Genomic DNA, 27,955 nt, shown 5'->3' with positions numbered 1-27,955 from the left:
CCACTGGCCTAGGGAGAGGCGAGATCTGGGGTCCAGGCTGAAGGGAGAAATGTGCACGAAATGTGTGTGAAACACGCGCAGCGGGAACTAGAGTCTCAAAGGAAGATTGCGCTCCACAAAATAGGCGCTGTTGGGGTAAGTGTAGCCCTCGAATGTGGAAGGGGGTCCACAGGGCTGCAGGCAGAAGGAGACTATAGAAATTAACCCACGGCAGGGCTGGGCACAGGAGGGCAGTCTGGAGTTCTGCCAGTGCCCTGGCTGCAGAGTGCCAGGGGAAGATACAAGTTTGCGTGCATTCCGTGGCTTTTTTTTTTCTTTTTCTTTTTTAAATTCTTGATTCTGATTACTAAGCCCAGTACATAGGATCTTCCAATTAAAAAACACTCGCTGAGACTGCAGGGGGAAGCTGTTCTTGTGGAACCTGGAGAACAGAGTGCGGAGAAATGAACAGAAAGCCAGCTCTAGGGCAGTCCATCCCTCTAACCCAGCATTAAGTACGGCAGGGAAAGCCATCTAAACACTGGGTAGGGGAAGAGCCTTTTAGCCCAGGAAATCAATACAGAAACACTGCCACCCAGGGGCTGTATCAAAAATTGACTCTTGTGTGAATGCAACTAAAAGCAGGCTAAGAAACAAAGAGTTCCCAACTGCTTGAAAAAAGGATTGTGGCTTATGACACAGAGGAGCTGTGGAGCGCAGGGAACTCCAATACTAGGCTGTCTACCGGACAGGAAACAGACCTGCCAAACAGAACAGTAGAGGAAGTGAACAACCTTCACTACTTCACATTTTTATTTTTTATCTTTTACTTGATAAACTATTTTTTTTCTTTCTCACCTGATTTTACCTTTTTTTATTATAGTTTTGTTTTTAATTACTATTATTACTACTATTATTTTACCTTTTTAAAAAGTATTATTTTATTTTTTCTTTATTTTATTTTATTTTGGGATTAGTGTTCTACATTCTATTTTTAGTTTTCCTGTAGCATTATTTTACTCTATCTCAATTTTTCATTTATATCAACACTCTCTTCCTCACATTCCCCCTTTGCCCTATTTCTCCTACCCTGTTCCTGCTTTAGTTTTTCTCTATTCTTTCTTTTTACTCTCTGTTAAAAATTGATGTTACTCATATATATAATTTCTGCTCCCCTGCTCCAAGCCAATACACACTTTTCTCTCCCCTTTCTTTACTATCCAGATTTTCTTTTACTTCCCTTTTGTTTTTTGTTGTTTTTTTCTTTTTTAAAAATTATTTGCCGTTTTCTTTCTGTCTGTCTTGTTAATGTTTGATTGTTGACTAGTTTGGTTTTTATTGCTTTTTGGTATTTGTTTTTTTTCTTTTGTTGTTTGTTTTTGTTGTTGTTGCTGTTTTTTTTTTTGCTTCTGTTATTCCTTTCCTCACTTGTTCTCTTATTCTACGAATAGCTTAACTAATTACAATCAAAAACTCAGACCTAGCTACTCTCTATTCTCCTTTTCCAATAGTAAATGAATACATAGATAGATAGATTAAAGAAGGGGAAAAGTTATATATACACTGAGGGGCCAGATTATTATGATCTCTGAATGCATAATAATCTGGCCACTCATTGTATATCCTATATAATAAAAGGCTAATATACAAATTGTGCCCTCGACAGTTCAATCAGCAGGCAGGCCGGCCAACTGCACATGTCCTCTCCCCCTGGCCAGGCTGGCCAGACCCCACCCATGCATGAATTCATGCACTGGGCCTCTAATATATATATATATAAACTTAATATAGATATATTTTTCTCTTTTTTTGTATTTAGGATTTTTTTTTTTTTACTTTTCTTCTTATACACTAATTCACTTCCTACCTCCTCTATACTGAATACTGAATTGTGGCTATTTCCCCATTCATTCAATTCCTTGACCTTACCTTCTGGAAATAAGCTCTGCTTCCTCAGATTCATCTGGATGTTTGTTGTTTGAGAGTTTGTAGTTTACATATTTTGGATTAGTTGTTATTTGTAGTTTGCATTCATCTCTGGGTGTTTGTTGTTTGCATTTTTTGGATTATTTGTTGTTTTATTTATCTCCCCATATACATATATTTCCCCCTTCTTTTTTCTTCTCTTTCTTTTCACTCTTAAATCTTTTCTTTTTCTCAATATCATTTTTACACTCTTTTCTATACCCTATCTCTTTTTCAAATAAAGGGTCACCTTTATTTGGGGTTATTAGTGTTGTGAATACATTTGTGTTTGGTGCCCTGTGTGCTGTGTCTTGTTGTGGTGTATTTTGTGCCTTTAAGTCAACGCAGGAGAGAGAGAGCTACATAACCAGACATCCAGAGAGGAGCAATCATGGGGAGACAAAAAAACCCAGCATGCATACAAAAGAAAAGTATGCATCACCAGAAACTGAAATAAATGAAATGGACGCAAGCAATATGTCAAAGAAAGAATTCAGAGAAATGGTCATAAGGTCGCTGAAAAGATGGGAAGACAAATTCAATAATATGTGTAAGAACCAAGAGGAAATGAAGAACCAAGAAGAAATGAAAAATGACATCGCTGCCATAAAGAACTCAATAGAAAGCATTAACAGTAGACTAGCAGTAGCAGAGGGCCGCATCAGTGAGCTAGAAGACAATGTAGGAAAAAATGCAGAGCAGCATCTAGAAAAAAAAACAACTTAAAAAACAGGAGGAGAGTCTAAGGGAACTTTGGGAACACACAAAACGAAACATCAGCATAATAGGGGTGCCAGAAGAAGAGGAAACTGAGCAAGGAATAGAAAACCTGTTTGAAGAAATAATGACAGAAAACTTCCCTGATATAGGGAAGAAAAAACCCCACACAAATGCAAGAAGCTCACAGAGTCCCAAACAAAATGAACCCCAAAAGACCGATGACAAGACACATTATAATTAAATTGGCAAACACCAACGACAAAGTAAGAACCTTTTTATAAAAAATACGTATTTTATTGATTTTTTAAAGAGAGGAAGGGAAATGGATAGAGAGTTAGAAACATCGATGAGAGAGAAACATTGATCAGTTGCCTCCTGCACACCCCCAATGGGTATGTGCCCGCAACCAAGGTACATGCCCTTGACTGGAATCAAACCCGGGACCCTTCAGTCCGCAGGTTCGATGTTCTATCCACTGAGCCAAACTGGTCAGGGCCAAAGTAAGAATCTTAAAGGCTGCCAGAGAGACACAGAAAGTTACCTACAGAGGATCCCCCATCAGACTAGCAACTTAATTCTAAACAGAAACACATCAGGCCAGAAGGGAATGGAATGAAATATACAAAGTCATGCAAAGGGAGGGTCTGAATCCAAGAATACTGTAGCCAGCAAGGCTATCAATCAAAATTGAGGGGAAATCAGGAGCTTCACAGACAAAAAAGGACTAAGGGAGTTTATTACCACCAAACCAGCAATGCAAGAAATGCTAAAGGGTCTGCTGTAAAAAGAAGAAATAGGAAGGGAAGAAGAAACACCGGGGTAAAGAATAAAAATGGTGACAAACAAGTACCTATCAATAATAACTTTAAATGTAAATGCATTAAATGCCCCAATCAAAAGACATAGGGTAGCTGACTGGATAAGAAAACATGACCCATATATCTGCTGTCTACAGGAAACCCACCTCAGGACAAAGGGCTCACACAGTCTGATTGTGAAGGGATGGAAAAAGGTTTTTCAGGCGAAAGGAAAGGGGAAAAAAAGCTGGGGTAGCAATACTTGTATCTGACAAATTAGACCTCAAAGTGAAGGCCATAACAAGATATAAGGAAGGCCACTTCATAATACTAAAGGGAGCAACTCAACAAGAAGATATAACTCTGGTTAACATATATGCACCCAATACAGGAGCACCCAAATGCATAAAAAAACTTCTGGAGGATACCAAGGGAGAGATTGACAGCAATACAATCATAGTAGGGGACTTTAATACTCCACTGACACCACTGGATAAATCCTCTAAACAAAAAATCAGCAAAGAAACAGCAATCCTAAATGACTCACTAGATCAGATGGAATTAATTGACATCTTCAGAACATTTCACCCCAAATCCACAGAATGTACATTCCTCTCAAGTGCACATGGGTCATTTTCAAAGATAGACCACATATTAGGACACAGGCAAAGTCTCTTCAAATTCAAGAAGATAGAAATCATATCAAGCATCTTCTCAGATCACAATGGCATAAAACTTGAAATCAACCACAATAAAAACAATCCAAAAAAATCAAACACCTTGCCCTGACCGGTTTGGCTCAGTGGATAGAGCGTCGGCCTGCGGACTGAAGGGTCCCAGGTTCGATTCCGGTCAAGGGCATGTATCTTGGTTGTGGGCACATCCCCAGTGGGGGGTGTGCAGGAGGCAGCTGATCGATGTTTCTCTCTCATCGATGTTTCTGGTTCTCTATCCCTCTCCCTTCCTCTCTGTAGAAAATCAATAAAATATATTTAAAAAAAATCGAACACCTGGAGGCTAAATCACATGCTATTAAACAATGATTGGGTTACCAAAGAAATCAAAGAAGTAATGAAAAGCATCATGGTGACAAATGATAATGAAAACACAACAATCCAAAATCTATGGTACACAGTGAAAGCAGTCTTGAGAGGGAAGTTCATAGCTCTACAGGCCTATCTCAAAAAAAGCAAGAAATGATGGTAATCAATTATCTAACCATACAACTCAAAGAGTTAGAAAGAGAGCAACAAGAAAAGGCCAGTGTAAACAGATGGAAGGAAATTATAAAGATCAGGGTGGAGATAGACAACATAGAGACCAAAAAAAAAAAAAATACAAAAGATCAACAAATCCAAGATCTGCTTCTTTGAAAGGATAAACAAGATTGATGAACCTCTAGCCAGGTTCACCAAGAAGCAAAGAGTGAGGACCCAAATAAACAAAATCAGAAATGAAAGAAGTGAAGTAACATCAATCCCACAGAAATACAAACAATTATGAAAAAATACTATGAACAACTCTATTCCAACAAAATGGACAACCTAGATGAAATGGATATATTCTTAGAAAAACATAAGCTCCCAACACTCAATCAAGAATAAAAACACCTGAATAGGCTGATAACTTCTGAAGAAATTGAAGCAGCAATCAAAAATCTTCTAGCAAACAAAAGCCCTTGTCTGGACGGCTTTACAGGGGAGTTCTACCAAGCACTTAAAGAAGAACTAAAACCCATCCTCCTCAGACTATTCCAAAAAAATGCAAGAGGAAGGCACACTTCCAAGCTCTTTCTATGAAGCCAGCATTACCCTAATCCCAAAACCAGATAAAGACACCACAAAAAAGAGAACTACAGGCCAATATCCTTGATGAACATAGATGCTAAAATTCTCAACAAAATCCTAGCAAATTGGATTCAGCATTACATTAGAAAGATCATACACCATGACAAAGTGAGATTTATTCTAGGGATGCAAGGATGGTACAATATCTGCAAATCAATTAATGTGATACATCACATAAACAAACTGAGAGACAAAAATCACATAATCGTATCAATCGATGCAGAAAAAGCATTTGACAAAATCCAATACTCTTTCTTGATAAAATCTCTCAGCAAAGTGGGGATAGAGGGATCATACCTCAACATAATAAAAGCCTTATATGACAAACCTACAGTTAACATCATACTCAATGGGCAAAACCTAAAGTCATTTCCCCTAAGAACAGGAACAAGACAGGGATGCCCACTTTCACCACTCCTGTTTGACATAGTACTGGAAGTGCTAGCCATAGTGATCAGACAAAAAGAAGATATAAAAGGCACCCAAATTGGAAAAGAAGAAGTAAAACTGTCCTTATTCACAAATGACATGATACTATACATAGAAAACCCCAAAGACTCCATCAAAAACCTTCTAGACCTAATAAATGAATTTGGTAATGTAGCAGGATACAAAGTTAACACCCAGAAATCTATGGCCTTTTTATACACCAATAATGAACGCACAGAAAGAGAAATGAAAAAAAAAAAAATCCCATTTACCATTGCACCAGAAAATTAAGATACCTAGGAATAAACTTAACTAAGGATGTAAAAGACCTGTACTCGGAAAACTTCAGGATATTGAAAAAAGAGATACAGGAAGACATAAACAAATGGAAGAATATACCATGTTCATGGATTGGTAGAATCAACATCATTAAAATGTCCATACTACCCAAAGAAATCTACAGATTCAATGCAATCCCCATTAAAATACCAATGGCATATTTCAAAGATCTAGAACAAACTGTCCAAAAATTCATTTGGGATAAAAAAAGACCCCGAATAGCCACAGCAATTCTGAGAAAGAAGAACAAAGTTGGAGGGATCACATTACCAGATATCAAGCTATATTACCAAGCCATGGTTCTCAAAACTTCCTGGTAATGGCACAAGAACAGACATATAGACCAATGGAACAGAACAGAGAACCCAGAAATCGACCCAAGCCATTATGCTCAATTAATATTTGACAAAGGAGGCAAGAGCATACAATGGAGTCAAAACAGTCTCTTTAATAAATGGTGCTGGGACATTTGGACAGATACATGCAAAAAATGAAACTAGATCACCAAATCACACCATACACAAAAACAACTCAAAATGGCTAAAGGACTTAAATGTAAGACAGGAAACCATAAAAATCCTACAAGACTCCATAAGCAGCAAAATAGCAGACATATGTTGTAGCAATATCTTTAGAGACACAGCTCCTAGGGCAATGGAGACTAAGGAGAAAATAAACAAATGGGACTACATCAAAATAAAAAGCTTCTGCACAGCAAAAGAAACCATCCACAAAACAACAAGAAAGCCCACTGCATGGGAGAACATATTTGCCAATGATATTTCCGATAACAGTTTAATCCCCAAAATTTACAGAGAACTCATACAACTTAACAAAAGGAAGATAAACAACCCAATCAAAAAAATGGGCAATGGACCTAAATAGATACTTTTCAAAAGAGGACATAAGGAAGGCCAAAGAGACATATGAAAACATACTCAAAGTCACTAATCATCCGAGAGATGCAAATTAAAATGACAATGTGGTACCAGATCACACCTGTCAGAATGGCTATCATCAACAAATCAACAAACGACAAGTGCTGGCGAGGATGCAGAAAAAAAGGAACCCTCATGCACTGCTGGTGGGAATGCAGACTGGTGCAGCCACTGTGGAGAACAGTATGGAGTTTCCTCAAAAAACTAAAAATGGAACTCCCATTTGACCCAGTAATCCAACTTCTAGGACTATATCCCAAGAAAACAGAAACACCAGTCAGAAAGGATATGTGCACTCCTATGTTCATAGCAGCACAATTTACAATCGCTAAGATTTGGAAACTGCCTAAGGGCCCATCAGCAGATGAGTGGATTAAAAACCTGTGGTACATCTACACAATGGAATACTATGCTGCTATTAAAAAGAATGAACTTTTACCATTTGCAACAGCATGGATGGAGATGGAGAGCATTATGCTAAGTGAAATAAGCCAGTCAGAGAAAGATAAATATCACATGATCTCACTCATATGTGGGATATAATGATCAACATAGTTTGATGAAGAAGAATAGATCGATCTAGAGACAAATGGTAGGGGGTGGGGGGTTAGAGAGCAACCAAAGACTTATATGCATGCATATTAGCATAACCAATGGGCACAGACACTGGGGCGGTGGAGGCTTGCCCGGGTGGGAAGGGATGTGGGAGGGGGTCAATTGGGGAAAAAGGAGACATATGTGAAACTTTAGACAAAAAAAAGTGTGTCTGGAAAGGAGGGCATACCTAAAAGAAACTTTGCACAGATCCACCAGGACACATACACATCAACAGAAATGGATGGGATATTGTACAGCACTGACAATGAATAAACTACAGTTACATGGCTAATCTCAGGAACAAAATGTTTAGGGAAAGAAACAAGTCCCTAAATACTACATAGAAAAGATACACATTTTCGTGAAATTTGAAAACAATAAAAACTAAACAATACTGTTTAGGCATATATCCATGTGGTAAGAATATATGTAAATAGATCATAGACATAATTGATATAAATCAAGATATTTGTTTCTCTGAGAGGAAAGTTTGGGAAAAGATGGTGAGGATATTTAAATTATCAGCAATATTATAATTCTTTGGTTGGGTACTGGATTCACAGGTTTTTAATTTAGATGGGTCATTTGATAGACACGCAGTTGTTCATGGGGACGTAATGAAAATATGTCATGACCAAGGATGCAGCTTATTTCTGTACTCTGTACTGATGTTTTCCACTGGACCCCTGCCTTGCCTGCCCGTGTAAAGCTAACTCATCTCACTGACAGCTATAAGAAAGACAGGAGATGTATTTTAGAGATATTTTTGGGGTGGAATCAATCGGTTTTTCCAGACATTACTTTCCCCCTTGAATTAGTTTTAGATGACTCTGTAAGGCCCAGGTACTTTCATATCCCTCGCTTTTTGCCCTTTGCCCTTGGTCATCTTCGCTTCTCCACAGAAGGGAGAAGTGTGATGCCAAGGAGTGGAGAGAGGGAGGAGGCGGCCCGCGGGTCTAAAGCGTTTTTATTGGCAGAGAGAAGGAGCTAGGACTACGCCAGTGGTCGGCAAACTGCGGCTCTGTTGACTAATGAGTTTGCCGACCACTGGGATAGGGACTTAATCACAAGGAACAACAACAGCCTGTAATTATAGGAATCGAGAGTCTATGGCCCAGTGGTCGGCAAGCTCATTAGTCAACAGAGCGGCAAACCGCGGCTCGCGAGCCGCATATGGCTCGCGAGCCGCAGTTTGCCGACCACTGATAGGCAGACGCTGAAGAGAAAGAGGGGCAAAAGGGTCGGGGTTAACAGGGAAGCGGGGCTAAGGGATTTAACGGGAGCGAGGCGCCAGTGCAGTCACACCTTTGGTGGCAGAGTCTTCCCCTGAGGAAGCTACTTTCTCTGCAGCCTTCTCCTTCTCCTCTTCCTCCTCCTCCTCCTTCTGTTTCTCCTCCTCCTGTTCCTCCTCCTCCTGCTCCTCCTCCTACACCGCCTTCGCGGCTGCGGGGGCAGCAGTGATTGAGTCTGCCTTCCTCCGCCACCTCCACCCCTGCTAGCTCGCCTGCAGGTGGCTGTGGCAACAGTGGCAGCGGAGGCTTTGGCGGCTCCACTATGGCGGCGGCGGGGAGGGGGGACAGTAGTTTTAAAGTAGACACCCGCCCTTGCCTCAGAGAAGGTGAGTTCCCGTCCTGGGGTGTGGGGGCGGCCCCACCTCCTTCGCTGCCTCTCTTCAGCCTGTCCAAGATCTGAAGGGGCGCGGTTCGCCACCGCCCCACCCCCACCTGCTGTGGCGCAGTAAAAGGCCAAGCTCATCCCGCCCCGCCTGGCAGAAGTAACCCCGAGTGTGCAAGACGGACCGAAGCAGAGAGTGGCTTCCCTAATTCTCCCCCACACCCCGAAAAGGATGGGGCTCCCAGGAAAAGGAACCTCAGGTATTCACAAGGCAGGAGTTTGAAGGGGAAAAAAGCCCCTAATTTCTCTCCTAGTCAGGCCACCTTAGTATGCTCTAGGAAGCTGAGTTGTGATTTGGTAAAAGATAGGAGGCACGGTAAAGAAGCGCTGTGGAACTATAGGATCAGGGAAAGGGAAGAGAGACTGACGGATGAGAAAGGGGGCGGAGATCTGAAGAGTAAAGGTCAAAGAAATAAGAGAGAAGAAACCCCCCTTTGGTTAGGAATTTGGGGGTGTTAAGAGTGTATACTTTAGCTTTCAAGTAGGATCTGTTTGATTTCAGAATCCTAGGGTCTGGTGGAAGAGGGAGTTGTATCAAGGAAAGGAGAGGAAGACAGTGTGGCAAAAACACCGATTTCAGGAATAACTTTGGAGAGTTTTCTTTGGCTATTTGAGAATGAAACCTTGTACAGCAAGGTTTATGGACCCATCTTTAAGGTGGTTTTGGTTTTAATAAGTGCTGTTGTACCTACAACACATATTCCTAACAGAAAAAAATATATTTCTTGACTATTTCAGTATATGGTATTTAGTTCACACAAAGTACTATATACTTGTAAGCAGCCTGCTAGTAGCAAACTGTAAAATTTGCCATTGTTTTGAAGCATCTTTTGGAAATGTTTCTTAGGTGGTTGAAACAGATCCCAACTGGAGACCTCTAAAGCATTTTGCCAACATAAACTTTGTATTAATTTTCATTATTCGTTGTGTTACCTTATGTTGCTAACTTGCCTCCAAAGTGAAAAGTCATGGACTCCAAAATGGAGTAGAATAATGTAAGTTCCTTTTTCTTAGGAGCACACCTCATTAAAATTACCCCATAAAATGATTTTTCTCCTCACATTCTTAAATGACACATCCCAGTGTGCTATTCCATATCTGTTAGCACCTTTCACTTTGGAGGAAAAGCAAAGCAGTAAAAAAATACCTTACAATATTTCTCATAGGCTCATTACATACATGCCACTTACTAAATATAGAAATTAGAAATACACTGTGATGTGATGTTTTTATTAACTCACTTACTGAAGGCAACCTTTGAAATCCTCTGTTTAATGTCTTCAGTCAGCCTGGATTTGTACAGTTGTTCTGGGATGAAAATATGAAATCTCCTGGATTTTTGTTTTTATACCAAACTTTCTGTCTATAACCAGCAAGGAGGAGAGAACAGTGTTATAGGTGGTCATGACCACAATTCAGTTTGGCTCTCATGGCCTTTGCATAGTAAGGTTTAGAACTAGTATTTAATGGAGAAAATGGCTTTTTGCCTGGCTTGGTTGCAATGTCTTTTAATATATGCAGGTTTTAACAGCTTTAAGAGATAAAATTCATAAAGTAGCTGCAATACCATATCTATAGTATTTCTAGCTGGTAAAATGAGGAGAGCCCTAATGTATGAGTCTGGTGCATTGACCATAGGTTCTGTTGTTAATCTACTAAAATTTGTTGCCCTGAACAGATCCCAAGCTTCCTGGATTTGAGTTTTGACATTTCTGAAGTACAGGTTTTGGACTATCCAGAGTCCGAGGTTGTTTTCAGATCTGAACATATGAACCATGATTTTGCAGTTCTGTATTAATATTCTTTCAATGGAATTTCCATGGCTGTGCACTAGAAACCATAAGAAACCTTGCCCAAATACTATCACCTGATATTCAGTGAGTAATAAAATCTGTGTCGTTAGTGTTGAGACAATTACTAGGAAATGAAAAACCAAATATAATTGCTACCCAAAAACTACCATTTTATTTTAGGTAAATATCCTTCATTAACTTCAGTCCAAATAAAACTCTCTTACCTTTTCATATAGTACACTGTCTAAAACACTATTAGGTCTCAAAATATTTTTGTTTAGATCTTTATAAAGGTCATAAATGATTGTCATTTATGATAGTGGATAAAGGAGAAGAGAGAAAAATGTTGTTTGGTGGTGTGCCAATATCTTGTGTTTTTTTAAGCCCTAGTTAGGAGATTCTCTCTCTTTTTTTAAAAAATATATTTTATTGATTTTTTACAGAGAGGAAGAGAGAGGGATAGAGAGTTAGAAACATTGATGAGAGAGAAACATCGATAAGCTGCCTCCTGCACACCCCCTACTGGGGATGTGCCCGCAACCAAGGTACATGCCCTTGACTGGAATCGAACCTGGGACCCTTCAGTCTGCAGGCCGACGCTCTATCCACTGAGCCAAACCGGCTAGGGCAGGAGATTCTCTTAAAGGTGGCAAAGAATTGTCAAGATTTCAATTATTACAAGTCTACTCCAAATAGGACCATTGAAAGTGTCTTGCTATAAACTATTTGTGGATCCATTTTCAATGATAGCTAACATTCCTGAGGATCTCATCTGTCTTGGGTTGGTAATGAGCAAATGGCAGTGGAGATTAGAAATTGCAAAGCAGGGAAGATTAGAAACTTTCAAGGTTCCAAAGGGGAAGGCAATCAGCCTAAAAATAAAAACAACAAGCAAAAGTGCCCAGTGAACAGATATATGAAAAACACATACCCAGAATCCATGGTAAAGGGAATAATGAGATTTTGTAGGGCACTTCATGTTTCAGTCACTGAAGTTTTTAAAAATAAACATGTTCAATGGCTCAAAAATGAATTTTCACCCAGTATTGATATCCCTGATGTAATCATAGTAAAAATCAAAACAAAATTAAACAAAAACCCTCTTTAAGAAAAATAAATCATTAAATGGATTCTGTTTTAGACTGGAGGGCATTCTGGATTTGTATTTAGTTACTAATTAATTTGCATAGCAATTACCTAACAAGACTTCCCTTTGTCTCTATATTATTCAGTAAAGTTTCAGGTTCACCATAAGAAACCTAGTTAATAGCCTTTCCTTTATTCATTCAGGAATCATTTATTGAACACCTGTGTGTGTGTGTGTGTGTGTGTGTGTGTGTGTACAAGCGTGTGCACACCACACACTGTGCTGAGTGCTGAGGATATACAGATGAATTAGACACAGTTATATTAAAGAACTTGATAGTAAAATTATAAAATGAATAAGATCATTGGGGAAATGCAGTTTTAAATATAACTAGTTGGACTCCTAAACTATAGGACTTTTCCATTTTTTTATTATAAATCTGTACTCTTCTCATGGTGGTTTATCTATATATATGAAAGGCTAATTTGCAAAGTGTCTCCTCGGGAGTTTGACCTGGAGACTTGGAGTTTGATCACTTGCTATGACTTGCGCTGACCACCAGGGGGTGGTGCGGAATAAAGGAAGGCCCCTGCTGGTAGCTGGCAACCGGGGAAGGGAGGCCCCAGCCGGCAGCCAGAAGGCCCTGATTGGCCCTGATCGCTGGCCAGGCCTAGGGACCCTACCTGTGCACCAATTTCATGCACCATGCCTCTATAAACACAGTGAAACACATTATATTGTTAATCTAATGTTGGTATCTAGGAAGAATAATTAGAAAATTGTTAGAATTAATTTTTAATCCTCTGCATTTGACATGGTAGGGATGTCTGGAGAAAGGTTAATGACCATTTGTTAGTTTCTGACCCTCTGTCTTGATTAGGTGTCAATATATGAAGATACTGACTAAGCATGTCCCCTACTGTATTCATCACCTATCTGTTAGGATTATTTTCTACCTGAAACCAGTCTTGCAGATCCATCCACATTTACTAACCTGTTGGAATAAATGGCATGGTGGCTTTCTCATGCAAAGTAGCTATCATGGGATCAAGTAAATTAATGGATTTAAATAGGATTTAAACTCAGTTTTTCACAATCATATCTTTTGAACTAGTTAGCCACAGAGTGCTTATGATTATAAAGTTCAAGACTTAGTAAACATTAAACATATAACTAGTATTCCCAATTAATTTTGTTAATTTCATTGTATTTTGTAACTGTTAATATGACATGGGAAAACCTTTACCAAAACTTGCCAAACTCACATGTCATATTTATCTTCTAGCCTGAGAAAATAAGGATACTAGATAGCATTACAGTTAAAAGTGTTCAACAGGTCTTTATTTCTGGCAAAGTTAATATCTGTGAAAACTCCTGAAATGGGGTGTGGACTTTAGGGAAAAAAGAGAGTTAAAACATCTTGGCAAGGATAGCATAGGCACTTCCCCAGTCTCCTATAACTTAGTGTTGAGTTCTTCTCATTCTTTCTTAAAATTATGATGGTATTAAAATATTGCAAATGTCAAGTCAGCTATTTTAAAAAATCATGTTTTTAAAATAAAAAAATGTTTGAGGATGGTTATCTATAAAAGTGTAATCAAGGAGACTATATAGCACATATGCTCTTTGCAGAATTAATATGATTATTCCTCAGATTTATTAATGCCTGGCTTTAAACCTGTGACTAAGAATGAGATTTGTGTATAGTATTACAGTCAACCCTTCTGAGGTTTGCTCAATTCTTGTCACTATATTAAAATAGGATATGCAGAATTTATTACAATTTTCTATATTTATATCTATCTATATCTATATTATTTATATGTATATGTATATTATTTATGTTTATGTTTAGCTTCAAGATCAGTTGGACTGTAAAATTCCCACTTCAGCAAAGCATTAAAACAATTAATAGCTGCCTTGGCCAGGTGACTCACTTGGTTGGAGGATCGTCCCCTGCACCAGAAGGTTGTGTGAGTTTGATTCCTGGTCAGGACACATACCTAGGTTTTGAGTTTGCTCCCTGATTGGGGCGTGTCCAGGAGGCAACCGACTGATATTTCTCTCTCACATTGATGTTTCTCTCTCTCTCCCAACCTCTCTCTCTAAAGATCAACAAAAATATATCCTTGGGTGAGGATTAAAAATTAAAAAAACAACAACAGTTAATAGCTATTATTGCCATAAACAATTGATGGGTTATCTTAAGGAAGAAGTGTGGGGTTTTGTACAACTAAATCTGTCTATAACAAATGCAAGTAATATTCTATTTATTAAATATAGCCAATTTTATATAAAGTAGAGTCACCTAATTTGAATAAGCTCAATTTCTTAGCAGGGTAACTGACGAACGTTTACTTGGAGTGAAGAGAGAAAATTCTCTTACAAAGAATTGATGAGATGTGATAATCTTCTGATTCCTTCCTCTGAGATCTTATAAGGTTTTAAATTATATTAGTGAAAATAAACCAAGTGGTAGGCATAGATTCATTATTCTTTTCTGACTCAAGCCATAAATGTTGTTCTTTTGTCACAAAAATCTATTTTATCCTAAATTGTCTGGTGTTATATAGCATATTAATTAGAAGAAAGTTTCAATCGTGATAATTTAGATGCCACACTCAATTGCATTTTTTGGATAAAGAAGTTAAAGCTATTTTACTCTAGTATAATACAGTAATACAACTATTTGGAGTAGGCACATTCCAACAAGGTCCCTAAAAAGTGAGTTTCTGGCAAGTAAATCAATCCCCTTTGCTTTTTATATCATCAAAGGCAAATATTCTGGTACAAGCTGAATTGCATATTTTTATATCAACATAGGGGATTTTAATAATGTCCAAATCCATAGTATGTGAAGTATTAGTACTCATATTTGTATTTAACTGACTTAAGAACCTTCCCCTGCTATTACTAATGTCTCCCCCAGATTACAGAAATTATTTTCATGGTTCAAGTCCACCTGAGTACAGAATCATATCTTTTAAAGTTTAGCTTCCCAAGTCCTTTATTTCCTACTAGAGGCCCAGTGCACGAAATTCATGCACAGGTAGGGTCCCTAGGCCTGGGCGGCGATCAGGGCTGATCTGCGGGGCAACTGGCAGGGTGACTGGTGGGGGGGGGGGCCTGCTCACACCCGCCTTGGCTAGCCTGGGGCCTGTGGGCTGGGGGAAGCTCTTGCATTGAGTATCTGGCCCCTGGTGGTCAGTGCGTGTCATAGTGACCGATCGTACCACCAGTCATTCCGTAGTTCAGTTGATTTGCATATTAGGCGTTTATTATATAGGATAAGCTCTCTGGGTCTTAGCTTTCTCATCCTATATAATAAAAGCCTAAAATGCTAAGTGTCCAGTTGTCCATTCAACCAATCAAAGTGTAATATGCTAATGATATGCTAAGGCCTATCAACCGCTCACTATGACATGCACTGACCACCAGGGGGCAGACAGTCGACCGGTTGACCAGTCACTATGATGTGCAGACCACCAGGGGGCAGACACTCCGACTGGTAGGTTAGCTTGCTGCTGGGGTCCGGCTGATCAGGACTGAGCAAGACAGGCCGGACACGCCCTGGAGCCCTCTCATGGTCCCTCCCCACCATGGGGCAGACACAGCGAGCTGAGCGTTAAGGAGCAGTGAGCAGGTGGGCAGTAAGGAGTGAGGGATCCCAGACTGCGCGAGAGATGTCCGACTGCCAGGGATCAGGCCTAAACCCGCAGGCGGACATCCCCTGAGGGTCCCAGACTGTGAGAGGGCACAGGCCGGGCTTAGGGACTTCTCCCCCAGTGCATGAATTTCATGCACCTGGCCTCTAGCTTTGAAATAAAGACATTAGGCTTAAGAATTTATAAACTGGAGGCAATTTTGCCTCACAAGGGACATGTGGCAATGTCTAAAGATATGTTTGGTTGTCATACCTGGGGAATGCTATCAATTTCTAGTTAGTAGAGGCTGGGGATTCTGCTAAACATCCTACAATGCATAAAAAAGCCCCACACAAAAACAAATTATTTAGCCCAAAGTAACAGTAGTACCAAGATTGAGACACCCTGGACTAGATTATCTCTAAAAGGATTCTGATCTTGCCTGACCAGTGTAGCTCAGTGGTTCAGTGTGAACCAGGAGGTCAAAGGTTGCGGGCTCTATCCCCAGTAAGAGGCATGCAGGAGGCAGCTGATCAATGATTTTCTCTCATCATTGATGTTTCTATCTCTTCCTCTCCCTTCCTCTCTAAAATAAAAAATATATATATTAAAATTTTTTAAAGTGTTCTGATCTGAAATAAAATTATTATGTATAATATTAACTAAAATTTTTAAAGCTTCTGGATTCATAACAAGCATACTTTGCCAAGTGCCTACCTGTGTTAATCATTTAAATTTTTTTTCTGTATTTAGTATTCATCATATGCTGGGACAGACATTGTATTTCTGTACTCTTTAGATGAAAAAATGAACTCAAAGTAGTTAAATAATTTGCTCAGGATTATATAATTACAGATAGAGATAGGATTTCTATCTGTTTGACCGGCTCAAAATCTTATTTTTTTTTCCTGCTACCTAGTGCTATAGGTCATAATTTTCCCCATTTCAAATTATTATGAAAGTTTTATTTTCTCAAGTCATGTAAACATTCCTTGCAGGAAGAAAATAAATTAAAGAAAATTAATTTCATTAATAAAAAGTTGGTTGATTTATTCTCTTACCAAAGGTTAAAGCCACACGTAAATATAATCAAATTGTAGGAGCATTTAATACATGAATTTCTTATCAGATCCCATTTATAATTTGTCACAAACTCCTATTTCATTTGCAATAATCCTCAAAAATGTTATTCAGGAGAGGATGGCTATGTCTTGGTAGCAAAACAAAGATTTATTACTTGTTCATGCAGTTTCCTCTGCATGATGGATTGATGTGGGGCAATTGTCCTTCATGCTGTGGTTCAGGGAGAAGAAGGTGCTTTCATGCTCCCCCCACATATATATGTATATTTAATATGTTTCTATTTCTTTCAGAGAGAGGAAGGGAGAGGGAGAGAAAGATAGAAACATCAATGATAACAGAGAATCATCGATCAGCTCCTTCCTGTATGCCCTCAACTGGAGATCCAGCCTACAACCTGGGCATGTGCCCCAACTGAGACTCGAACTGTGACCTTTTGGTTCATAGGTCAACACTCAACCACACTGGCCGGGTATTCCCAATATATTTTTAACTATGATAGAATATACATAACAAAAATTGCCATTTTAAACATTTTAAGAATGCAATTCAGTAATTAAATTCAGCATTAAGTACATTCACGTTATGCAACAACCATTACTACTATCCATCTCCAGAAATTTTTCATCATCCAAAACTGCAACTCTGTACCTGTAGGTCATAGTTTTGTTATATGACCATATTACTCCACTCTCAAGAACTTTACTGATGTGTATAATTTCTGGAAAACAACAGATATTTAAAAGTTATATGTAAGCCCTGGCCGGTGTGGCTCAGTTGATTGCACTGCATCGTGTACTGAAATGTTGCTAGTTCAATTCCAGTTCAGGGCACAGGCCTGGCTTACTACTTGATCCCTGGTAGGGGGCATGCAGGAGGCAGCTGATCAATGTTTCACTCTCAAATCAATCTTTCTCTCTCCCTCTCCCTTCTTCTCTCTCTAAAAATAAATAAAAAACCTTTAAAAATAAAAATCATATGTTATATTTATTTGTTAACATTTGACAACCTTAGAAAGTACAATTTATTGTGACCACAGATCATAGGACAATGCATTAAATATTGGTTTTATTTTATCTTTTCCAGATCCTATTAGCTTAAGCCCTTATTCCATTATCAAACTTAGGTTCTCTTCCCATTTTGAACCTAGTTTTTGACAGTACTTTTTTATTCCCCACTGGTTTTATTTTATGCTAAAACACAAAGTAATTTTATCAGCACCAGAAACTCCTGTATGTTTTAAAGGCATTTTTTTTCTTTTTCTTTTTTTAATTTAATAAATCTTTATTGTTCAGATTATTACAATTGTTCCTCTTTTTTCCCCCCATAGGTCCCCTCCACCCTGTTCCCACCCTACCCTCTGCCCTTACCTCCCCGCACTGTCCTCATCCATAGGTGTACGCTTTTTGTCCAGTCTCTTTCTGCACCTCCCACACCCCTTTCCCCCCAAGAATTGTCAGTCCACTCCCTTTCTATGCCCCTGATTCTATTATATTAACCAGTTTATTCTGTTCATCAGATTTTTTATTCACTTGATTTTTAGATTCACTTGTTGATAGATATGTATTTGTTGTTCATAATTTTTATCTTTACCTTTTTCTTCTTCCTCTTCTTTAAGAATACCTTTCAGCATTTCATATAATACTGGTTTGATGGTGATGAACTCCTTTAGCTTTTTCTTGTCTGTGAAGCTCTTTATCTGCCCTTCAATTCTGAATGATAGCTTTGCTGGGTAGAGTAATCTTGGTTGTAGGTTTTTGCTATTCATCACTTTGAATATTTCTTGCCACTCCCGTCTGGCCTGCATAGTTTCTGTTGAGAAATCCGCTGACAGTCTTATGGGTGCTCCCTTGTAGGTAACTAACTGTTTTTCTCTTGCTGCTTTTAATATTCTCTCTTCGTCTTTTGCCCTTGGCATTTTAATTATGATGTGTCTTGGTGTGGTCCTCTTTGGATTCCTTTTGTTCAGGGTTCTCTGCGCTTCCTGGACTTGTAAGTCTATTTCTTTCACCAGGTGGGGGAAGTTTTCTGTCATTATTTCTTCAGATAGGTTTTTAGTATCTTGCTCTCTGTCTTCTTCTGGCACCCCCCTAATTCGGATGTTGGTACGCTTGAGGTTGTCCCAGAGGCTCCTTACACTATCTTCATATTTTTGGATTCTTTTTTCTTTTTGCTTTTCCAGTTGAGTGTTTTTTGCTTCTTTGTATTTCAACTCCTTGACTTGATTCTTGCGGTCCTCTAGTCTGCTGTTAGGTCTCTGTATATATTTTTTATTTCAGTCAGTGTATGTTTAATTTCTAGTTGGTCCTTTTTCATATCCTTGAGGGTCTCGGTAAATTTATCGGCCTTTTCTAGGAAATTCTTGAAAAACATTATAACCGTGGTTTTGAACTCTATATCCAGTCGTTTGCTTTCCTCCATTTCTTTCATTTGTGATTAGTTTCTTTGTCTCTGCATTTTCGTTGCTTCCCTGAGTTGGTAGAGTAGCTTTGTGTGGTAGGTGTCCTATAGGGCCTAGTGGTTCAGCCTCCCCAGTTACCTGAGGTGGATACTCTTGGTGCACCCCTTTGTGGACTGTGGGCTCAGCCTTGTTGTAGTTAAGTCTTGATTGTTGTTGGTATCACTGGGAGGAATTGACCTCCAGGCCAATTGGCTGTGAAGATCAGCTGTGTCCACGCTGGGAAAACTTCTGGGCTGGAGACACTCTTATGAGATAAGACTTGCAAAATTGCAAAAGCTTCTGTGCTCAGCTTGGATGGGGTGGAGTTTCAGGGCAGAACAAACAGCCTTGGCTTCTCGTCAGCCCTGCCCTATGAGGCCCCTGGGTCTCAGTGTCCCTCGGTAATCACTGCAAGCACCTCTGAGAGAAAGCCGCCCTCGAGTTTCTCCCACTGCCAGATAGTCCAGTTTCTCCCCAAATGAGTCGGGGTTACCAGAAACTTGCCGGGAACTGGAGTTTAGCACAGTCTGGAGCTTCTGTCTCCCTCCTGCTTTAGAAAGCTAGCCGCACACTCAGCCACCTATGCATTCAGCAGTCAGTCCTTTCTGCGCGCTCGCGCGCCTCCGGACCTCTGCCTTCCGCAGCTCCTGAGTCTCAGTGTGCTTTCTCTTTTCCTGACAGTCCAGAGTCTCCCTGAATGAGTCTGGTTTCCCAGCGTCTTGCCTGGGACTGGAGTTCAGTGCAGTTGGGAGCTTCCTTCTCCCTCCCGCTTTAGAAAGCCAGCCGCACACTCAGGCACCCATGCTCACAGCCGCCTGTCCTCTCCATGTGCGAGTCTCCGTACCTCAGCCTTTTGCAGCTCCTCTGAGTCTCAATGTGCTTTCCTCTTTTCTTCTAGTTTTAGAATTTCCACTCAGCCAGCTTTCCTGTGGTTCTGGATGGTGTCCGTTTTGTATTTTAGTTGTAGTTTTGATATTGTTGTGCGAGGCAGCAATTTAGGTGTTTACCTATGCTGCCATCTTGGTTTCTCCTCAAAGGCATTTTTTCCTAATCCATATTTGAGAGGTCACTGTTGTATCATTAAGATCTCACTACCAAATTGCACTAAAGTGGGCTTTGATTCAGAGTACAAAATCTTGATTCCCATCCATATCTTTTTTCCAAATTCATGATAGCATACAAAATTCAAATATGTCAGAAAAGGAACAACACTTGAGAAGTGCTATGCTAGGAATAGTAAAACAACATTCCTGAGATTAACCAGCCATTAATTACCTTCCCATGTTCAGAGAAGTCCATTTGCTGCAGATGAGAGATGAGGTCACACTTCACGGCATTCAGTAATTTGTCATTGGATATTCTTTCCTGTATTTCTAAAATTTAATTTACTTTTGATTACAGTTGACATTCAATATTATTTTAAACTAGAGGCCCGGTGCATGAAATTCACGCACTGGGGTGGGGGGTGTCCCTCAGTCCAGCGTTCACCCTCTCCAATCTGGGATCACTTGGGGGATGTCCGACTGCTGGTTTAAATCTTGATTCCCAGGGATCGGGCCAAAACCGGCAGTCAGACATCCCTCTCACAATCCACAACTGCTGGCTCCCAACCACTCGCCTACCTGCCTGTCTGATTGCCCCTAACCACTTCTGCCTGCCAGCCTGATCACCCCCTAACCACTACCCTGCCAGCATGATCAATGTCTAACTGCTCCCCTGCCGGCCTGATTGCCACCAACTTCCCTCCCCAGCCGGCCTGATCGCCAACTGCCCTACCCTGCCAGCCTGGTCACCCCTAACTGCCCTCCCCTGCAGGCCCAGTTGCCCCCAACTGCCCTCCCCTGCCAGCCCAGTCACCCCCAACCGCCCTTCCCTGCCGTCCCGGTCCCCCCCAAACCGCCCTCCCCTGCTGGCCCGGTCCCCCCCAACTGGCCTCTCCTGCAGGCACGGTCGCCCCCAACTGTCCTCCCTTGCAGGCCTGGTCCCCCCCAACTGCCCTCCCCTGCAGGCCTGATCACTCACAACTGCTCTCCCCTGCTGGCCATCTTGTGGTGGCCATCTTGTGACCACATGGGGGCAGCCATCTTGTGCAAGGGTGTGATGGTCAATTTGCAATAATTACGAAGTGATCCCTCAATAAGTTTAGTACCCACCTGGCACAGTACACAGTTATTACAATATTATTGACTATAGTTACTATGTTGTACTTTTTTGTTGTTAATCCTCACCCAATGATATTTTTCCATTGATTTTTAAAAAAGAGAGTGGAAGGAAGGAAGGGAGGGTGAGGGAGGGAGGGAGAGAGAGAGAGAAACATCGATGTGAGGGAGACACAACAATTGGTTTGCCTCCCACATGCAGGGACCTGTGGTTCAAACCTGCAATCCAGGTATGTGCCCTTGACTGAGACTCAAACCCTGACCCTTCAGTGCGAGGGCTGATGCTCTAACTCCTTAGTAACACCAGCCAGGGCCCTATGCTGTACTTTACATCCCCATGACTATTCTAATGTGTAATCTACGTATTTAGATATTTTAACCCTAGCTTTCTTAATTTCTAATTAAAGTAGATTGAAAGATGCAGAACCATCTGCCATGAATTTGGTATTCATTGTCAAGAAAGAAAAGTAAAGCACTTATACCTAAATTTTAACCAAAATAATATTTTTTTCTTTTTTAAACTATCTATACTGACTAAAACATTGTACTTTGTAATAGAAATGCTGCATCTGTTTTTTTTAATTTCTTTACTGATTAAGGTATTACATATGTGTCCTTATCTCCCCATTACCCCCACTTCCCATTCATGCCCCCACCCCCCTGTTGTCTGTGTCCATTGATTAGGCTTATATGCATACATATAAGTCCTTTGGTTGATCTCTCCCTCTTACCCCCACAGTCCCCTACCTTCCCTAAGGTTTGACGTTCTGATTGATGTTTCTCTGTCTCTGGATCTATTTTTTAAATCAGTTTATGTTGTTCATTATATTCCACAAATGAGTGAGATCATGTGATATTTATCTTTCTCTGACTGGCTTATTTCACTTAGCATAATGCTCTCCATCTCCATCCATGCTGTTGCAAATGGTAAGAATTCCTTCTTTTTTTACCGCAGCGTAGTATTCCATTGTGTAGATGTACCGCAGTTTTTTAATCCACTCATCTGCTGTTGGGCACTTAGGCTGTTTCCAAATCTTAGGTATGGTGAATTGTGCTGCTATGAACATAGGGGTGCATATATCCTTTCTGATTGGTGTTTCTAGTTTCTTGAGATATATTCCTAGAAGTGGGATCACTGGGTCAAATGGGAGTTCCATTATTAGTTTTTTGAGGAAACTCCATACTGTTCTCCACAGTGGCTGCACCAGTCTGCATTCCCACCAGTAGTGCACGAGGGTTCCTTTTTCTCCACATCCTCGCCAGCACTTGTCATTTGTTGATTTGTTGATAATAACCATTCTGACAGGTGTGAGATGGTAGCGCATTATTGTTTTGATTTGCATCTCTCTGATGATTAGTGACTTTGAGCTGGCTGTGTCTTTGTCTCCCCATGGTCTCTCTTCTCTGGGTTTCTGGTTACATAGTTCTCTCTCTCCTGCATTTATTTAAAGGCACAAAATACAACACAACCAGGTACAACACACAAGGCACTGAACAGAAATGTATTCATGATATTAATAACCCCAAATAAAGGTGACCACCAGAGAAAGGCAAATTAGGGGATAGGAGAGAAACAAGAAGAGAAAAAAAAAAAAGGAGTGCCAAAATGAAATTGGGAAAAGGAAATCAAAGTAAGAGAGAAAAGGAAGAGAATAAGAAAGAAAAGGTGAACAAAGTATATATATGGGGAGAAAACTCCAATAGAACAGCTTCTAATCCCAGCAAATACCAGCAACAAGTACCTGGAGATGAATACAAACTACAAACAACAACTAATATCAAGCGAGGTGATGGAAAACAGAAGCAAAAAAAACAGAAAAAAAAAGCAAACAGAAAAACAAAACAAAACAAAAGAATAAGCAAAACAATGTCACAAACAAGCATAAAAAATCAATATAATAAAAAAATCGATACAATCAACATTCAAGCAAACAACAAAAGGATGGAGAGAAAAACAATTTTTTGGATAGTGAAGACAGAGAAGAGAGAGGTGTGTATGAACTCAGAGCAGGGGATTGGAAATTAGATATATAAGTAGGGTGAAATTTTGACGGGGTAAAAAGAAAGAATAGGGAGAATATAAGGCAGGAGAAGGGTAAGAGAAACAGGACAACAAAAGGGGAAAAGTTAGGAAGATAGTGATGGCACAAAGGTAGAGTTGAGATAGAGTAGAATGATACTAAAGGAAAGATGAAAATAGAATGTAGAACACTAATCTCAAATTCAAATAAAAAGAAATAAAATGACACTTTTTTTTTAAAAAAAGGTAAAATACTAGTAGTAATAATACTGATTGAAAATAAAAATGTAATAATTAAAAAGGTAAAATCAAGTGAGGAAAAAAGAAAAAAAATTAGTTTCTTAAGTAAAAATTAAAAAATAAAAAATAAAATAAATAAAAAAAAATGTGGAGTAGTGAAGGTCATTCACTTCCTCTACTGTTCTGTTTGGCACGCCTGTTTCTCAGTCTGGACAGTATTGCAGTTCCCTGCATTCCACTGCTCTTCAGTGTTGTAAGCCAGTCCTGACTTTTAAGCAGGCAGTGTGTCTTACTTTCTTGTATTCCTTTATTTGTGATTACACAAGAGTCAATTTGTGATTCAGCCCCTGGGTGGCAGTGTTTCTGGATTGACCTCTGGGTCTATAGGTCCTCTCTAGCCTGTGCTTAGATCCTGCTTTCCCTGTGGCACCCAATACCGGTTTGTGGGAGTGGGCTGCCCCAGAGCTGGTTCTCCGAAGGTCACTCCCCGCTCTGATCCCCAGGTTCCAGAAAAACAACTTTCTCCTGCAGTCTCCTAGGGTCTCCCCATATGGGTGATCCCATGCACTTGGCTCAGCAATCAGAAGTAAGCATTTAAAGGGGAGAAAGCACAAGTGTGCCAACTCTGGGGCTGTGCGCAAGTCTGTGCAGTCCTTCCTTTCTCTCCCCTCCTCCCCTCGTTTCCAAGCAGCAGGCACACTTTAAAAATTTTTAGGCTGTCCTTCTGCTTCAGATCAAAATGGGTTGCTTTTTAGAGATCCCCTCTGTTAGCAGCTCTAGGACCTCCTTCCACATTCACTGATCATGCCAGCCCCAAAAGCCACGGATTTTTCTAGGCACAGACTTCCCCTGGTCCTCCAGCTCTCGCAGTGCGCGCATATCTCTGTCCTGCCGGGACCAGAGACCTCACCTTATCCCAGGTGAAATCTGACCTTTCCGTGGTGGAGTGTAGAGCTCCTCTGAATCCACGTGTTTGCACCAATTGGGGACCGGTGCTCTGGGGTTCGCAGTTGTTTGGTGGGTGCTGCAGTTGTAGATGGCGCGGTCTCCGCGTCCAAGCTGGTGGCTCCGGGAGGGAACACAGCAGCAGTGGGGGCTGCCCGGTCAGGGGAGCCCTGTCCAGCAGTTCCCCACCTTCTCCTGGAGTATAGATGTCCCTTAAGTCACCAGCAGACACTCTTCGTGCGACCCTCAGCTGTTCTTTCTATCTGCTCCGGGACAAGGCTCAGGACACGTCTGTCTATTCTGCCGCCATTTTTTTTTTCTCTCCCATTGCGTCTGTTTTTGCAAAGAAGTATTTTGGAGAGAACCATCTTTAGGGTTAGGACATAGACAATGAAATGCAGACAATGGAGAAATAGGGGAAAATATTGGGATCTTTCTAATATTAGGACCTTAAAGTCTGTATGAACTGTATAGCTGCTTAAAACTTCAAATCATCTCTTGTGTTTCCTAATGGACTTATTATTTGGAAGCAGTTAAGATATTTTCATCCTTCTGTAAGGACCCCACCAAAATTTTGCTTCTGTGTATGTATTCCTATCTAAAATATGTTATTCCATCGATGTTGATGAACTTATAGTCAAGTACAAAAAAAGCTTAAATGGAAATCTGAAAGGTTGTTACATGTTCTTAGTCATACAGCTAGTTAATAGCAGCATAAAGACTATAATGTAGTTTCAGTGTAGTGCTTTTTACAACTCTTAAGAACAATATAAGCATATAATTAGCAATCAAACTATAAAAATACATTTGTTTCATATTCTAATCAGTTAAGGGAGAGAAAAGCATGGAGAGAGTGTAAAGAAAAGAAAGAAAGGAACAAAGATACAAACCCCCAATTTTCTTCAGCTATTCCCTGGTCCCCATGCCTACCAGAATGAACTCCTAAGTCTCAGTTCTTTGTGAGAACACTTACTTTAGTTCCTGGCATGTAGTTAGTGCGCACTAAACATTAGTTACTGTCCCAGCCATCTTCCTAACAGCCAATGTCATTTGCTCACCTGACCCCTAATTTAACATCTCCCTGAGGTTGGCCTGCCCTCTAGCTCTTCTCCCTGAGACAGACTGAAAAACATCTGTACTATCAACAGTTTCCTGTCCCACTTTCAGAATTGGCGATAGGCTATTTCTGGGAGTCCAAACATCATGTCTCAAATATTGGTGATGGGGGTAGAGTGGGGTCTTATTTAGCATCTCTTGGGAAGCAGACATATGTTTCTTACATGTGCCAAACCTAGAGAGGAAGTTGTTCACACAAGACTTTTGCCTTTTTAAGAACCAGTTCTCAGGGATATCTTGGGCAGACAGATTTGAATCAGACATGTACTAGCAGTGTGACTTTGGGCAAATTGCTTAACCTAGTCAAGCCTTAGGTATCACCATTAGAAAGTATAAATCATTACAATCATGTTAAACTTAGGGTAAATGCATCTTGAGGAGAAGTTGACAGTGTGAAGTGGCCTCTGACAAACAATACCCCATCTACACTAATAAAAGAGAAAGATGCTAATTGACCGTACCTCCACTATGCCCACAGCCAATCAGGAGTGATATGCAAATAAACCCAACAAAGATGGTGGGTAAATTTGCATATGCAGTCAGGGCAGGCAGTGCCTGACATCACCCGGGGGTCCAGGCCATGATTGGGGACCTGGGCAGGCCCAGCGGGCAGTGCCTGACGTCGCCTGCGGGGTCCAGGCAGCGATTGGGGACCTGGGTAGGCAGTGGTGGCCAGGGTCTCTGGGATCACTGTCTGCCCCCAGGCCACCTGCAGACACCAGTGGAGCAGGCCTGGGTTGAACATTTTAATTAAAATGGGATGCCTGTGCCCTGGCCCACTGTGCCCAGTCCCTGGCGAGGAGAGGGAAGTGGACAGTTAGGAGGCACCGGGGCTGGCAAGGGGCTGGGAGCAACCTGCAGGCACGCTACCAGGAAGAGGTGCTGAACCATGATGAAGCAGAGGGCTGGCTGATGGAGGCACGCAAAGGTGCAGATAAGGTGGTTCTCGCAGGCGCTGAGCTGGAAAAGCACATCGACAACCTGATGGAGGAAATTGCCTTTCTGAAGAAGGTGCATGAAGAGGAGATCGCTGAGCTGCAGGCGCAGATCCAGTACGCTCAGATCTCCGTGGAGATGGACGTGTTCTCCAAGTCTGACCACTCCGCTATGCTTAAGGACATCCGCGCCCAGTACGAGAAGCTGGGTGCCAAGAACATGAAGAATGCTGAAGAATGGTACAAGAGCCACTTCACCACGCTGACCAAGAGTGCTGCCAAGAACACCTACGCGGTGCGCGCCGCCAAGGACAAGGTGTCCGAGAACTGCCGCCTGCTCAAGGCCAAGACCCTGGAGATCAAAGCATGCCAGGGCATGAACGAAGCACTGGGAAAGCAGCTGCAAGAGCTGGAGGATAAGCAGAACACCGACGTTAGTGCTATGCAGGACACAATCAACAAATTAGAAAATGAGTTGAGAACTACAAAGAGTGAAATGGCACGATATTTAAAAAAATACCAGGACCTCCTCAATGTGGCTTTGGACATTGACATTGCAGCTTACAGGAAACTCTTGGAAGGTGAGGAGACCCGGCTCAGTTTAACCAGCATGGGAAGCATAGCCAGCTGCTACTCCCAGAGTTCCCAGGTCTTTGGTCGATCTGCCTACGGTGGTTTACAGACCAACTCCTACTTGATGTCTGCTCGCTCCTTCCCTTCTTAATATACCAGCCACGTCCAGGAGGAGCAGATCGAGGTGGAAGAGACAATTGAGGCTGCAAAAGCCAAGGAAGCTAAGGATGAACACCCGCTCTGAAGGAGAAGCTGAAGAGGAGGAGGAGGAGAAGGAAGTGGCTTACGAAGAGGAAGGAGAGGAAGAGGAAGAAGGTGCCAAGGAAGAATTTGAGGATGCAAAGGAGGAAGAAGGAGGTGAAGGTGAAGGAGAAGATGCCCAAGAAGCTGAGGACGAGAAGAAAGATGAAGGTGCTGGGGAGGAGCAAGCAACCAAGAAGAAAGATTTAGCCCCCCTTTCCTTAATTATTTCAGGAATAATCCTCCTGAAACCAGGTCAACCCTGTCACCAACCAAGCAGTTGAGTTCCCGATACTATGTGAATTAAGAAGTCAATATATATAACATTCTGAGGTGACTCAGGTTGGACATTAAATGTTGTGCTATGACTTTTCTCCTTATGCAGAGTGTTTGTTTGC

At 40.9% G+C, this 27,955-nt stretch overlaps 2 protein-coding genes across 3 annotated transcripts in view; both read left to right on the top strand.

Moving 5' to 3' along the window:
* Positions 1 to 27,955, top strand: part of ZMAT1 (zinc finger matrin-type 1) — a 119,985-nt gene that overhangs the window by 37,500 nt on the left and 54,530 nt on the right. Inside the window, exon 1 of one of the 2 annotated variants that reach the window (XM_080652406.1) lies at positions 9,185 to 9,229. The exons of the other annotated variant lie outside the window; for it this stretch is intronic. The gene's annotated coding sequence lies outside the window, so the exon portion shown is untranslated. Of the gene's footprint in view, positions 1 to 9,184; positions 9,230 to 27,955 lie in introns of those variants that run through there. 2 annotated transcript variants of the gene reach the window in all.
* On the top strand, positions 61 to 27,865 carry LOC308240176 (neurofilament light polypeptide-like; the record flags this gene model as incomplete). The annotated part of the gene is given in 4 exon segments (XM_080653116.1): positions 61 to 135; positions 26,599 to 27,465; positions 27,469 to 27,555; positions 27,557 to 27,865. Coding segments are annotated over 4 exon segments (1,314 nt in total). The 3' UTR covers positions 27,842 to 27,865.

This window comes from Plecotus auritus (genome assembly GCF_963455305.1).
Source record: "Plecotus auritus genome assembly, chromosome: X".
Lineage (NCBI taxonomy): Eukaryota > Metazoa > Chordata > Mammalia > Chiroptera > Vespertilionidae > Plecotus > Plecotus auritus.
The sequence above is the reverse complement of the archived record's forward strand: the minus strand, read 5'-3'. Positions and strand labels throughout refer to the sequence as shown.